Raw genomic sequence first — 16107 nt, 5'->3', positions numbered from 1 at the left:
AATACAGGGTTGTTTTAAAAAAAAAAAAAAAAAAAAAAAAAATCCATGCATTAAGTCGTAGTGTTTTGTGCAATTAAAAAGGAATGAAAATAAATATAACTTAAAAACCTTTTCCATGACACTAATGGAATAGGGGCAAGTTCGTAAGGCACTTCCACAGGGGCAACTCTAAGCAGCATAGGAAACCTGGGCAAAAAGCTGAACAGTGCAACCATTTACAACCGTACGCTCAGAACTACAGACCTGTGCCTGGTGAGATATGAACTGAGAAAGTCTGACGTGATTTTAATCTCCATAAGAGAGATTTGTGCATGGCTGGGGAACAACGGATGACCAAGTTGCACCCTCTCCCCGCCACACACACACACACCTAGTGCCACAGTGAGGGTACCTTCCTGACAAAGGAAAGTTGCACCCATCTAACTATTGCAGAACAGGCTGATAGCATCACTACCAGGGAAAGAGATGAGACAATGGTCTTTCAGAGTTGGGGGGTGGGGGGAGAGAAAGGTTCATAACTTCTGCCAGACTCCTAGCTAGCTTGTATTATTCATGGAGAAAAAGCTGCAGGATTGTTCATGATCCAAGCTCAATACTGTCCTTATGTCCTAAGTTCTGGAGAACTCCAAGCTCTCCAGGAAGACCAAGAGGCACCAACAGCCTTCCCCTCCCACGTCAATATCTGACCTTTAGCAAGCTAACTCTGCTGCAAGCATGCTGCTTAGTTCAAACGTTCCAGGAAGTTAAAAATGAGCCTCCACCCTAAATAGAGAACTGATTGTTTTCACAAGCCTTGAAACAGAAAGGCCATGTCTACATCTAATTTAGGTAGAGCAGATTAGGGAACTATTTGTGAAAACCAGAGCAGGATTTAGTCAGCTACGTGGGTAACAAGGAAGGTGTGTGTGGGAGGGAGGGTTGCCTTAAATCCCTGTGTCTTACCCAGTAAAACTGAGGCAATAATCTTGAGAGCTGCCTCCCTGCCCATACCCCCTCCATATACTGCTGTAGATATAAGAGCTCTCAAACGCACACCACTAGGGGTAGGTTGTTTGCACATATGAACAGGGTTGGCTCTGGCTTTTTTGCCGCCCCAAGCAAAAACAGGGAGGGGGGCGGCTGGAGCGGCAAAGCAGGGTTAAAAAAAAAACACGGTGCGTCCAGAGTGGCAAAGCACGGGGGGGGGGGGGGAAAAAACCTGCGGCGCGGCCAGAGCCAAGGTGCAGGGGGAATTCCCTGCGCTGCAGACGAGCCCCAGCTAGCGAAGGGGAGGGGGAGGAGAGGGAGAAGGAGGGCGGCCAGCGCTTCAGCGGGGCACTCGCCATGTGACCCCAACTGCTGCACCGCCTGCCTGGAGGGCTCTGCACCGCTCCGGTTGGGGGGAGGGAAGGACGCAGGCTGCCCTGCCGAGTTTGCTGCAGGGCGCTCCCCTCCTCTGCGCCGCCGCCCCCTACAGGGCAGCCGGATTGGCAAACAAAAAAACAAAACAAACCATGGCCGTGCCACCCTAGGATTGGGTGAAATGTCGCCCCGTAGAATCTGCTGCCCCAAGCACGAGCTTGCTTGGCTGGTGCCTGGAGCCGGCCCTGCATATGAAATAAACCTTTTAGATCAGTTAATGCAATTCTGTTTGAGATGTAGCCAGGACTGGTTCTACAAGAACCCATAAGTATGCCTGGCATTTGCCAATCATAAGGGCTTGTAACAAGGATACTACAAAAGATGCTCAAAGGCATTGAAAAATAATGGAGACCACTCCCCTTGTGAACTCCTTTCTGACCCAGATTTACCAGGGGTTCCCATCCCCTTCTGCACACTTAGCAGTATTAGCCTTACACAGCGCAGAGGACAGCTTACTTGATTATTGCTAGGAGATATCCACCAACATTGAGGCCTTTTTAAAGTTTCATAATGGTCCCTATAGCCACTTTCACTCTCTTTCAGCCTCATCTGAGGCTTCAAGCCACATGGTAGGCCACCATCCCAGGTTAGGAGGGCTGGAAGTTGCTCCTATAATGGGAGCAGGATCGCTGGAGACAGAAGAGAAATCTCTTCTTTGTTGTCTTGGTTCAGACTATAGGTTCCACAGTATTCCCAGTCAGTGCTGGCCTAGGAGGTCTGAGCATCAGTCTCAGATCTTCACGTGCCAGCACACTGCCCTACTGCTAAGTTGCTCAAAGGTGATTTCAATTTGAAGACAGGCCCATGGTAAACATCTACAGCTGACAACGCCAGCCCACCTCAGTGCTTAGAGGGAAGCTCATCATCCAGCACCAAATAGGTTAGTAAGAGCCACAGTCACATCACACTTGGTTATTGACAAGAACAGACTTTGCAATTCCAATGGCCACTCGAAAATAACGGAACAATCACCAGTGGATAACAAGGTTGCTCGAAGAGAGAGAAACCTAGATCTCCTAAGGATTCCAAACCTCTAGCTTCCTCGGACGAAGGATGTTATTAAATGTAACTAAGCCGCTCCCAATCTGGTATCCCTGCCTTCACCTTCTCCAGAATCTGTGTCTTCCTTATTCCATAAACCCTAAGACACTTAAAATGGCAATCTAAAAGCTATGAAGCCTTGACTGCTTTGAGGATGGTGTGTTACCAACACCAGCCACTAGAGGACAGATGATCCTTACAGCTGAATAAATTCTGTCATTCACTTAGTTGGAAGGGCTTTAATTACACAGTTCAGAAGCAACAGAACTCAGGGTTCGGACACCATCTTCGTTCAACTGGAGGGTGCGTCAGTTGCACAACTGGTCACTACGTACGTTCTTGTTCAAAAGAGATTGACTAAGAGCCAGAAATGCTATGGAAAGAGCATGTGTTTGCCTAGCCAACCAGACCACAGCTGCTCGCTGCTCAGGTGCCCGCAACGAGCAACACGATCTGCTCCCATCTATTGAGCAAAGCTAAGGTTTCAAGTTCAGCATTTGTTCTGGCAGGTGATCTACATATGTACAAAAACTAAAAACCACCTTAAATAGGGAAGTTATAGCTTTAACATGGGCTGGGGGGGCGTTGGAAAGTGTCTTGTAGTGCAGTTCAGAAGAGTCAGTTTGAGGGGCAGGATGCTGGGTAGTGGTGGAGTTGGACATATGGCTTTAATGCAGGTCCTCGCTCTGTGACAATTCCATTAGGATCTCAATAAGGTTGTCCAGCCCCCAGAGGTAGCCGTCCTCTCTGTTCCCTTCCACCCACGGCACGTTGTGCTGGAGGAATTGTCCCTCTGGCAGTGGTGTAGTTTTCCCAAAGTCGATCATCCAGACTTTGGCCTGTTCCTTTTGGTCATGAATGAAGAGGAGGGAGCTCCCAATTACCTGCAGAGAGAAAAGACACCAGTATTCATGCTTCCAGTTTTAAACAGACCTATATGCCAGTCAGGATATAGCTGCTTTTGCCGTCATCACACTCCCATTATCTAAAACTGCACCTGCAATATTTTACGCTTGAGTTTTTGCATGTGCAAAAACTTGGATTTGTGCACACCAGCTGTATTTGCACATGCAAATCAGAAATGTAAACTACTGGATTTACTCACAAGTCACAGATTTTGTGCATGCAAGCAGCTTTGCCAAAGAGAGGAGCATGAAACTTTGGGCGTATAAAATTGCAGCTGCAACTTCAGAAGCCAAGTGGGGGTTCCTGGCAGGGAGAAGACATAGAGCTTGTCTTCATGGGGACACTCAGGGAAGTTAAGACTAAAGATATGAGGTTAATGCACATCAGTTAAAGCACACAAAACCACTGAATGAACGCTGCCATTCAGAAGTAAAGTGGCCTTACTGGACCTTAATCTTCCTATTTCTAGAGTCTTCAAAGGAGGATAAAGCTACAGCAAATGCAGGCCACTTTAAACAAGAGCATCCACTCAGGAATTCATGTGCCTTCACTTACGCCCATTAACATCATACTTGCATTTGTCTTAATTTTGGGGAGTCCCTGCATAGCCAAGCCCTTTGCACCAGCATTTAGAATAAGGCTCTCCACAGCCCAAGTTCTTTATGGATGATCAGTGTCTGGAATTAAGCTACACTTGCTGGGGCTGTATCCTATAATATACAAACATCGCCTCAGCAATTGTGCTTAAGTTCTTGAATATAAGTTATGCATGGACAAAATGTCCCCTCCCTGACTGATGCTTCATCTAGTAACACTTAGAAAAGACATTGGGAAAGGTTTCACCAAGCCTTGTGGCCTCTGTAAGTCTATCCGGATAAGTTACAGGACAGTAGGGTAACAGACCTCCCTTCTGTGAGCTGCTGCCACTACTACAATGGGCTGTTTCACATTCTGATAAGCCTTTGGACAATCAAATTCTGTCTGTCCTCAGCGTGTGTGCGTGCACCTCTCCCACTGAATCCAACAGGAGTTTGGGAGAGCATCCGTGTGTAGAATTTGGCTGTGTGTTACTTTAAGAAAGCCTGCCTGAAGAAGGTAATCCTGCTGGAGCTTCCCCTCCTGGGGGAATCCCTACCAGACCAGCCAAGGAGGAGGTGGAACAGAGCTCAAACAAACTCATGCAGAGGAAGGGCCCCCTCTGCACTTCTCCTTCCTTTAATACCTGGCCTTATTTCCAGAATACCCATAGAGCTCACTGACTCCAGTGGGAGCTGTGGGTACTCAGCACCTCTGAAGAGCCTGTGATATTTGCTTCCCCTACTGGGCCAAGACAGCCCAGGTATGCGGATTTTCAGATCCCACTGCCTGGTCTGCCTAAGGTATTCCCCAAGGTTCTGACCCAGTGCTGGGTTTGAATCTGTTTTTACATCAATACTGTGTTTCAGCTGTGCATATGGACGCCAGGATCACATTTCATAATCCTCACTGCATAGTTTTGCCTCACATAGCTTCTGCTTCCCCAGTTAAAAAAGAATTCAGTGGGTGCAGAGGCCTCAATTCAGGAAAACACTCAAGAAAGCTTCCCAAACAGAAACATTTTACAGAGTCAGGACCATAATAATGTGTCTCCCATAAGTGCAGTAGTTTGATGGACTCTATACTGACTTGCACTATTGCTATTCATGGTAGCAACGGCTAGCGCAACCCCTACAGGAGCAGTGAAAGTGGGCACCTTCAGCTAGCCCCTCGAATAAGAGACAGGGAATGCAGATGAGACTTGGAAGCTAGCAGAGAAAGACTCCGACAATTGTAGGAAGCCGTTCTTGAACCACGAAAGGGACTGAAGAGAAATTTGTTAGCTGGAAGGGATCCCAACAGGAGAAATTAAACTAACAAGACCATCTGACCAGTCACCAGACTGGTCAGAAGATGTTCCCTATTAATCACCAGTTTAAGACAGCAGTGGGGGGTGGGGGGAGTGCTGGAGCCTAGCATGTCCCCTGAAGCAATCCCCAGGAAAGAACAGTGATGCAGCTCGAGAAGAATTCAACCAATGTCAGCATTTCAAACAGAAGTGCTACCATGTTTGAAGCATTACCCATTTTAGGTCTGCCTATAGAAAAAAAGTTTTTAAATGGAAGCACGTAGAGTTTGCACAAGTTGTTATGAATTTACATTTGTGAGGAGGCTTTCTCCCCTCAGTGCATTGGAGCTTTCCCAGAGACAGACGGATCTGGGAATCAATGCACATCAGCAGCACTCCTTTCCACTCTCATAGCCTCCCTTTGCCCTGAAGCACCAGTTTCCCTTTAAAGAAGCTATTCTTGCATAAGTGCTTCAGTTTCATCTCTTTGGTAACTGGGTTCCGAAAAAGCCCATGGAAAATGCTGACTTTTCAATATTTATTTTAGTCCCAAACCAGATTGTTATTTTGAAGTTTCCTCTGAAATGAAAATTCCAAAAGATTTCCATTTGGAAATGTCAAAAGGTTTTGTTTCAACATTGGCTCAAAAAACAAACAAACAAAAAAAAAACCTGACATTGCTGTAATCTAAATATTTAATTTTGGTTTGTTGAACTGACCCAAAACTCTTTGTTTCAAGTAATTTAAACACTTCAATTGCCCTGAGAATTGTGATTCAGGTGCAAAAACGTGTAGGGAAAAATATGGAAACTATTTCTGACAAAAAATCATTCTGACAGAAGACCCCTGACCAGCTCTTGCCAGCAAGCTCTATAAGTGCTGTTTTGAGATACTCTCCCAGCATCCTTTCAGGCATCTGGAACCGTGTTTAAATAGCTCATGATGCTGGAAGCCAACCATTATCTGGAACTTGCACTTACGTAGACTTTAGCACAGAGATATCATATTATATTCTCTATGATAGAATAGCCAGGAATATTCATGAAGTCACATATAAGCAAAAAGATTCTGAACAAACATTTAAACATGAGCTCCTGGACTAATAAAAATTGATGGTCATACAATTTAAAGGTATCTTTCACTTAGTGTCAGATGTGAAAAGGTTACATCAAAGTCGTAGCTCATATGATCTCCCTGCAGGTATTAAGCAGACAAATCTATGAAAATACACATTTGAGAATAAACTCAAGTTTTAGAAATGCATGAGTTTTAACACTGACAATATCCCTTTCTTGGACAGAAGCTACACAGTACCCACACAGATCTAGCTAAGCATCGTCTCAAGAGAGAAAGGCAAGTTCTACCTCGTGGCATTTAAAGAATGGCGATGTTTCCAGGGTGTCACGAATCCCCTTCAACCGATTAAGGTAACCGTTCTGGAATGATAAAGAAAATAAGCTATAAGTACCACTACAAGTTTAAGTCTTTTCAAGCAAGTCAGTAGCAAGACCTAGAGAGGGGCGTGTTAGATTAGTAACATGGTGAATTCCTGGAATTCTTCAAAGTCCCCTTGCTAATCCCCTTGTTCCTGGTCTAATCCAAAAAGTAGGCTAAATTATAAATATTCTAATACATACAGTACTGGCTAACCATGCTGCCAGCCCCTCTTCTAAGCGGAGTCAAAACAACTGCTCAAACTCTGTCTCTGGTGGGAGATTGCAGAGGGGTGGACTTCAGGAGGTTAGCAGTTTGACTGATTAGATTCACCTCTCATTAGCCCAAGCCTTAAACAGTGTCAAAGGGGTTTGAAAGAACTTCAAGTTCGCCTGTGTACATAGGAGCAATTTGGCCAAACCAGAGCTGGGCAGGGTCATTCACAGAACCAAGAATAAACCCCAGTTAGCTAATGTCAAAGTAAACAGGCAGGTTTGCAGTCAGCAGCGCTAAGAGCCAGGCCATTTAGAGTCATTCGCTAATAGGCTTCATATGGTAGGGCTTAAAATGGAGCTAGTTTATCAAATTGTATATTTCACCCAGTCTATGTAAAACATTTACAGCTAAACAGCTAGTTCACCTAGCAACACGCAGCAGCACCATTTGGCATATGCAGGATACATGGGTTTGCAGCACTCAGGCCCAGGAGAGGGACAGCTACAGACAAGATTGTCCCCTCTCCAATGCCCCTGGCTGGCAGGGACACTGGGCACCCTTACAGCCTGCCTTATGAGGCAGCTCACAGTATAGGAAGGAAATCTTTCTCCAGCCAAGCAGCCAGAGATCAGAAGTAAGAAACAAATGGAAAGGTCCGGCCTTTCTTCACCAGCCCCAGCCACTACTGATGGGAGCTTGTTCCTCACATCCCATGCCTGCAGCCTCTTCTCCATCTCTACAGCAGACTTCCCCTCCCCTCGTTTAGCCAACCAGCCTACCCTTCCGTGTCTGTCCTCCGGCAGTGAATGGTTTCATAATCCTACCAGCTGCCTGATATAATCAGGTTGCCTAGTGCAAAGTCTGAGTGTTGCCATTACAGCTAATAAAGTGTTCTCTCCTAGCCTCTGCTTACCCCTGCACCTTCTCCAGGCTAGGAAGTGGTCTCTACTTTGCCCTTCTGGTGCTATTTTCCAATAGGCCGGCACAGCAGCGGCAAGGTTAATTCTGTGGTCCTTGGCATTAGGCAATACATCACCAAAGCAAGAGCCTAGAGGAGGAAGGAGTCCACTCTCGCACTTGGCAGGCATTTGGACAATGTTGTCCTAACGCAACTGCTGACTCACCAGAATGTTACGGTTTCCTTTAGTGAATTCTCTGAAGGCCTCTGTGACCTGTTCCTTTGTTCTTGTCTTCTTGAAATCCCGGTTCACTGTGCCATCTTCTTTCTTAAAAAGGGAGACAGTAACCCAGACACATTGTCATGAGAGCGGGCAGTTGGAGGAGGTGACTTGTGTTTGAAACACTGCTTGGCATGTCATGAACCAGAGTGCAGACTGGCCTCCTTGAGGGCAAGGGGACAGGTAGTCAAGATTCAAGTAAGTGCCATGAAATAATAATAAATAATACCTATTCTTCCATAGCGCTTTTCAGCTCAAAGTGCTTTACAGAGGGAGGTAAATATCATTATCCCTATTTTACAGATGGGAAAATAGAGGCACTGAGAAGTCACCCAATAGGGCCAAAGCCAAGATTTGACCTACGTCTCCCAAAGCCCAGTCTACCGCTCTATTCTGTAGGGCACAATAGTCCTCTGCTTAGGAAGGGTCAGATATAGTGACTGTTTGCCTTACTGAAGAGGTCAGCAGACATACTGACCTGCTGTTCAGCTCTTGCAGCCAGCCCATTACTTAATAAGGAATCTGAGCAGCAGCTCCCCAGTGTCACAGAGACTTACCAAGGCCACTAATGACATAGGCAAGTTACCGTCCGGGGACCATAGCACTGACTAACCCCAAGTGCAGGTTCTAGAAGTAAGTACCACTCATTTTTTGCTATGTAGCTCCCGAATTCCTTCTCTCCGCTTTCTCTGACCAGAATGTCTAATAGCCAGCGGCTGCCTGCTATTGTATTCTTGCTTCAAGAAGAAGCAAGCATTAAAGTTATGCTAGAAAACATCTGAAGATGGAAGGAAGGAAAAGGTAGACATTTCCCAGAAGGGGACACAAAAATCCCTGGGTAGCCAGTCTGATTTGAAACACTAGGGCACCTTTTGGGTGGGAAGGCATAATGCAGGCTGCAGCAGCTCACTCATAGGTCCTGGGCAATACCTGCTTTACTCCCTACTGAAAACCACAAAAAACAGTGGGTCTGCAGGAGACCCGGGTCCCCAGCCCATTGATAATGGCCAAGAGTCATAAAAAACCTGCCTGTCAGCTGTTTATGATCACCTCTGTGTTCAAGGACTGATACGTACAATGTAAAAACTCAGCAAGCTGTGTACACTCTTCCCTCCCACTCCAGCTGAGCAGCATGGCTACCTGAACATCTCATCTGCTCAGACTGCACCCAGTCTAGCCCTAGAAGGGACTCAGATGAACTGGCCCGCTTTCATCTGCTCCTGCTCAGCAGAGGAAACAGCCACATGGCTCAAGGCCAGATTCTCATCACTTGGCAGCGAGCGGTACTTCGCTCCAGGAAGGGTCCCCTTGAAGTCAGCTACTCCACACAAGCAAGGATGTTAGAATCTGCCCTGGAAAGATTTCTTTAAGTGTCATTGTCAGACAAAAGTCCACACTGGAGGCTTATGACCTATGTAGGTTGACCATGGGTTGAAGAGTCAGGTCAGGTCTATCATTAAATACCTTCTCTCCTCCCAAAAGCCACAGAGCAGGCAATAAAAGGAGTTGCAAGAAAAAAAAAGACACAGTGGTCATGAATATGCATCTCCAGCTTTTACCCTTGACTTAAACAAAGTCCAATGCAGTGAAGAGGGAAGTGTTTTTCCTTAAATTTCTCACCATTGCTATGAATGGTGCAGCTCCACAGTGGTAGGAGGTAGACAGATTGCCAGCATGTTTCTCATTCGGTCATATAGGCCTGTTCTAAGTGAGGTGGCTGTGGGGCACCCATGGCTGAGCTAGTCTATTGAGATTATGGAATCCTCATCACTGAAGGCTTCTAAGAACAAGCTGGACAAGCACTTTTGAGGGATGGTCTCAATATACTAGGTTCTGCCTCCATGCAGGGGGCTGACTAGATGGCATCTCGAGGTCCTTTCCAGCCCTACATTTCTGTTATTCTATCAATAGCAATGGTGGGAAATTTGAAGAGAAAAGGTTTATGCAGACACAGCCCAAGAACAACATGAATGCATCCCAGGATTAGAGTTAGCCATGGTTAAGTGCTCCATTTAATGGAGCTCTGTGCACAGCACGACAGAAATAGCAAGAAGCCTCTGCTCCAAGGAGCTTACAGGCTACCAGGCAGCACAGACACATGGAGTGCCAGTCTGACAGCAAGGCAATTGTCAGATGTCAGGCACCAATAGTGGATCAGCACAATACCCTTACATGTCTGCATCAGATGTAGGATTACAGCACACTTCCCGGTAGAACTTTGTCCCCAAAAGGCTCTCTTCTCCTATTATTCTGTTCCCAAAGGTCTTAGGGAAGGAAGTATGCAAACAACTGGAAGTTAAAAGATTGGGGTTCCATTCCTGCTCTTCTACAGACTTTCTATGGGATCTTTGCCAAGTCTCTAAACCTAACTCTCCTTCCGTCCCTTATCTACAAAATGGGGATGAAGAGTCTCACAAACAAATTAAGAAAGCTACTGTGACGCTAAGTCACTTTGAGAGCCTCAGGCGCTCTATAAATGACGAGCATAGATCGGGTTCTTTCATTGTTTGTCCAGATTCTATAAACCATTGGGTAATCAGAATTCCCTTTGGGACCCGCACTTCCTGGCTGTAGAGGCTAGTTTTAAAGTGTGTCCTATACACACAGCTTTGTTTCCATAGTCTAGTGCTCCATGAAGGATGACTTGTTTGCCCACAACGGATGGGAGCCGGAAAGACATCCTGTTATGCTGAGGAAGATGAAGTAAGAATGAAGAACTGGATCAGAGGATGAGGGAAGGAACAGAGTACAATGAATATCCTGTCCTGTAGCTTTAGACATCTTTATAAAGCCTTCCCGGGGCGTTCTAAGTAATCAACTGAGCACCATTCCCAAAGAAATGGAAGGTGAAATATGTTTGTATACAATGCATGAATTATGGGGGCGAGTAGACTGATCATGTAAATCAGTGTGCCAAATTTAGTCAGCAAATGATATGCAAATGTAACCCAAGAGTATGCATATTATGTAAACTGACTTAAGCAATACTAAAACCTACAACTAAAGATGATGAACAATCTTGCTTGCTAAAGTATGCTCAGTGGAGTGGATCTGTGAGACGTTACACCTGTGCAGGAAAACTACTGTTTGTGTGAGTGCAATTGGGAGCCATTTATAATGCACAAAGTCCTAAGTGCTTTGGGACATGACAGCCTGAGATCATCTCAGGGCCTGTGCACCGTTGCAGGTGGCCAAGATCAGAGAAGCTGTGCTGACAGAATGTGTGCTCTCAGAGAGTGGGGAAGTACCTTCAGAGGAGGTTTGCTTGCTCAGGAACTTAATCCTTCTTCTTGTCCAGAGGGAGAGTTCCCTGGCTGCTATGCATCAGTCATCAGTCATATGGAAACCTCCCCCGACCCTGCCCCTTGGAGATGACAGATACCAACCTGGAGAAGGGCTATCACACTAGTTTCACATGTAAACTGCAGTACAGTCTTGCACAAAGCATTCAAGAAGGGAGGTATATGGTTATGAGTGGAGTCTTACGTGGAGCTATAAATAAATGAAAGAGTGGATGGGCTTTGAGATAAGGTATTAGCTCAGTTTCAGGAAAGCCAGCTAGAATATTTATAAAGTGCTGCACTTATAATTATTCCCCTCTTGAAGTTTTCCCTGAGCTGCAAGGCAGTGCTGTGGTGTTTTCCATAGACTTGACATTTACAGGTGTTCTAGCCCCAGGGAGTTAACCTTTACAAAGAAGAAATGTAGGGCTGGTTGACGGTCATAGCAACTGGGCATTCCCTGCCACCACCCCCACTTTAGCACCAGTTTTAGCCTATGGTAACTTTAGCATCAAGGCTAACTTGTTTCTTCTATGGAATTCTAGAACTTGCAGTCAGCAAGATCAGGTTGTCAGGTTCTTTCCTGAAGGGTGTTTGGGTGGAATTTTCAGGAGCCTAAGGAAGTTAAGTCAATGGAGTTTGTGTGACTATATAAATGTGTATACATCAGTACAGCAGTGCACTGTGCATGGCATATACTTCTGAGAGTGACTGATGCCTCAGGGTAGTTTTAACTACCAGTAGAAATGGGATCCATCTTGATTTTTACCCTGATTATTTTGATAAAATCTGGGATTCCCAGCCTTTTCAATGCAGGAAAGCACCACTGTCCCCATTGTCCAGACAAAGAGATGCAGAGTGGGTAAGTGACTTACTCACGGTCACCCAGCAAGCTGGGGATGGAGCTAGGAATGGGACAGGAACTGGGTTCCCAAGTCCCAGTCTTGCGGTCTGCCTACTAGACTCCATTGCCCTCCTGTTGAAACTTGATACATTCACTAAGGCTCTCTTCATGCAAGTCTCTTGCTCCACCCCACAACACTCTGCCTATCGGTACCTGTAGCACAAGATCCTCTGTATCAAGATCTCCACTACAGACAATTTACAGGGTCAATTACTCCAGACAATCCTGTTTTTCCAGGAAGATGTCCATAGTGAGAAAGTAGGGAAGGAAAAACCAAGAACCGTCTCTCAATAAAACTTTCCTAAGTTTCCCCTTGAGGCTTCAATAGCAGCTTCAAGATACTGAATGCCTGTTCTCAGCAGGGGATGCTTATCTGGCTATGAAGCAAGCAAAGTAATACAATTCAGCAACATTTGCTCTGTGTAAAACTTCAACTTATAGGCAGGGGGAAAGATCTATGCCAGTAACCAAAGTGAATGTCATTTCTCTAGATTAGGGGTGGGAGGAATCTAGGAACTGAGGGATTTAAGGAGAATTACAGTAATTAGAGGCAAAAGACTCAATAGATGAGTCCATCCCTTTGTGGTATCCCTATATACAATCCGTTAAACCAAGCATGCAGCCCAGAAAACTTTCAACAGATAAATACACTTAATCTTAGCATGAGGACAGAGAGAAGCAACAGACAAATCACCATATGCAAGATTTAGTCCTAACTGATCCAGCTACTTTTTAGTTTTAGTTTCATAACGTGTACCAGCTAGACAGTGACAGTTACAGCAATGGAAATGGGTGAAGGGTTGTTCAGATTAAGGGCTGATATAGGGAACTGTCTCACTGGGTGGAGAGAGCAAAGAGGAGGGGATTTAGTGGTGTTGTGAAGAGGGCTCAGAAAGTCAGTGAAATGGGACAGTTCTCAGTAAGGTGTCAGTTAAGAATTAGCCTCCAACAGAACTGGAGGGGAAGGGGAAAACTGAGCAGTGGTCAGAACTGGTGCAACAGATGAAGGAGTGTGGATTATGGCCAGATGACAAAGGTTTTTTAAGGGGAAGGTAGCCACTGGTGGAGGCCTCTCAGGAAGGCGGCTATGTTGCAGCACACCAACCATGCTGAAAAAAATGATTATTCTTTCTTTAGCCCCTTTCAGTCAGTCCGTGAATGACACAGACAGATACAAATGCAATACCACCCGCTAGTCATGAATCTTGTTGCATTGATTCAACCTCAGAAAGGCGTCCTCTTCTCACAGTGGGATCACCTTCATTGCTCAGCGTTTGTCCAAGGAAACACATTTGCTGGAGCATGGGTTGAAGTGGTCCAGTGACAGCAGTTCAGTAAGAAGGTGCTTTTCAATGGGGCACTCACTTTGCACCAGAATGTACGCTTGCATTTAGCCCCGCACTTTCCAAGTCTCTCAATCTTGTGGTTGCGAAGCCCTCCCTAATGTAAATGGATCCAGTGACGTCTGCCCAGTTATGCAGACAGCCTGAAACAGCAGCTGTGAGAATGTTGACTGAGTTTTAAATCCAATGACTAATGACAATACAAGTAATCTCTACGTCAGCCATTTCCCTGCTGATCAAAGAGTGTTAGGAAATGGGGCTGTTACTAGGAGGATCTCCACAGAGTACTGAAGGAGCAGCTGGGGTGTGGATGTCAGCTGCAGCAAGTGCCACTACTCATTTTAACCACCACTTAACACTTATTTTAACCTCAGCTTGTTTTAATCAATCTGACCACTGGTTAATGGAGCTGAACTCTTAATCCCTTATGCCTTTCTCCCCAGTTTAAAGCAGGGTTTCCTTCATTTTAATTCAGTTCTACCGCTATTCAATGTTTATCTCTAGTAAAGGGTTTGAAAGCGCCTAAGACCCATTAACTTACCATGAGACTTAGGCTTCTAAGGCCTGATCTACACCTAAAAATGTGATCAATCTAGCTACATCGCTAAAGGCTGTGAAAAATTTTGTGCCCTGTGCCATGCAGTTAGGGTGACATAACTCCCACTGTTGAATTCTTCCATTAGCCTAGCTACCACCTTTTTGGAGAGGTGGATTACCTACATTGATTACCTACCCCTTCTGTTGAGGTAGGACGCATCTACACTATGGTGCTACAGTGGCACAGCTGCAGTGCTGTAGCTGTGTCGCTGTAGTGTGGACATACCCTCAGTCACTTAGGGTTTGTCTTCACTGCAAAGTTGTAACTTGTTCCCCATTCACACATACTAACCCTTCACTTGAGTGTGGTGCTTGTAAATCAAGTTGGCTGGCCCATAAGGGGGCTCAGGCTGCAGCTCGAGAAAGCAGAACTCATTAGTTGCTAACACGACCATCCTGTAGTGTGGCTGAAGGCTAGTTCCACTCATGTGCCACTAGTCCTCCAATGCCTTCCCATAATTCCTCTCCTCTAACCACCAGTCCTCATGAAGGGACAGACAAGTTCCTCCACAATTCCCTGGGAGCTAATTCATAGAGTGGCTTTGCTTACTGCAGTGCCAAGGACCGTGAGACAGCCCCCAGAATTCTTAGACCCTCACACGAGTGAGTGCAGCACCTGAGTGGACAAAGCAGCTTGCATGCTGTTTTGCAGTGTGGCTGCTCTCACTCAAGCTAGGCTAAAATTGAGAGAAGTAACTCAAGCACAGATAACTTAAATTAATTCTGCAGTGAAGTCCTTCAGCACTTTTGCAAGAGTTACCCATCATGTTTAAAGAGACAGAGCATCTCATTACGTGGGAGAGGAATCTCCATGACCCCTGATCATGATCATGCCTTGATACTGCAATCTGAGATGGGCACAAAATAAAACCCACATTCTGGTTTGGATCAAGATTTCAGCTCAGAACTTTAGCATGACAATTCCAGACACCAAAACAGACACCCTGAGCTTTGGTAAAGTTCAGATCCATATAGGCTTTTGCTTCTCTTCATTATAAAGACAGTCTCATGTACTAGAAGGATTGGATCATGCTTTTGTTTGTTCCTCCCCACCCCTCTCCCCCAATCTACTATAGTTTTAATTTCATAGATGCAATTAGGATCACAGCCTCTGCATTCTGAGAAGTGCTGCAAAGTCAGTTAGACAGGCTGCCTCTAGAGGGCAGCTTTAAACTCCTAGGATGTTACACAGGAACTATTAGTCTAGGGCAGAGGTGGGCAAACTGGCAGCCTGCGGGACCCTCCTGCCCCAGGAGGTTAGCTCCCGGCCCCTTCCCCGCTGTTCCCCCTTCCCCGCAGCCTCAGCTCGCCTCGCTGCTGGCGCAATGCTCTGGGTGGTGGGGCTGGGAGCTTCTATGGCAGCACAGCTGCAGAGCCCGGCCTGACCTGGTGCTCTGTGCTGCATGGTGTGTGGCTGTAGCGCCGCCAGCCACTGGTGCTCCAGGCAGTGCGGTAAGGGGGCAGGGAGGGTTGGATAGAAGGCAGGGGAGTTCAGGGTGGTGGTCAAGGGGTGGGAGTGTGGATAGGGGTTGGGGCAGTCAGAGAGCGGGGAGCAGGGGGGTTAAATGGGGTGCAGGGGTCCAGGGAGTGGCAGTCAGAAAGGAGGCGGAGTTGGATAGGACAGTGGGGGGCAGTCAGGGCCAGGGGTTCCAGGGGCAGTCAGGGGACAGGGAGCGGGGGAGGGTGCATGGGGCAGGGTCCTGGGGGTGGGCTGTCAGGGGGTGAGAAATGGGGGAAGGTGGGCCATGCCCCCCTCCCCTAACCAGCCCCCCCATACAATTTCCAAAACCCGATGCGGCCCTCAGGCCAAAAAGTTTGCCCGCCCCTGGTCTACACTTACAAGTTGGGTCCGCATAACTACGGCACTCGGGGGTGTGAAAAATCCTCACTCCTGAATGCCGTAGCTAAGCCGAACTAAGCCCCAGGATAGACACGGCTATGG

General features: G+C 46.4%; 1 protein-coding gene across 1 annotated transcript in view; it reads right to left on the bottom strand.

Moving 5' to 3' along the window:
- Positions 1–1278: 1278 nt before the first annotated feature.
- ITPKB (inositol-trisphosphate 3-kinase B) overlaps positions 1279–16107 on the bottom strand; it is a 108384-nt gene continuing 93555 nt past the window's right edge. Inside the window, exons 5-7 of the mRNA XM_032798216.2 lie at positions 7987–8088; positions 6577–6648; positions 1279–3326 (exon numbers count right to left, since the gene is read on the bottom strand). Of these exons, the coding sequence (XP_032654107.1) occupies positions 3111–3326; positions 6577–6648; positions 7987–8088 (390 nt within the window). The 3' untranslated portion in view covers positions 1279–3110. The remainder of the gene's footprint in view (positions 3327–6576; positions 6649–7986; positions 8089–16107) is intronic.

Source organism: Chelonoidis abingdonii, chromosome 3 (genome assembly GCF_003597395.2).
Source record: "Chelonoidis abingdonii isolate Lonesome George chromosome 3, CheloAbing_2.0, whole genome shotgun sequence".
In the NCBI taxonomy this organism is placed as follows: domain Eukaryota; kingdom Metazoa; phylum Chordata; order Testudines; family Testudinidae; genus Chelonoidis; species Chelonoidis abingdonii.
The sequence above is the reverse complement of the archived record's forward strand: the minus strand, read 5'-3'. Positions and strand labels throughout refer to the sequence as shown.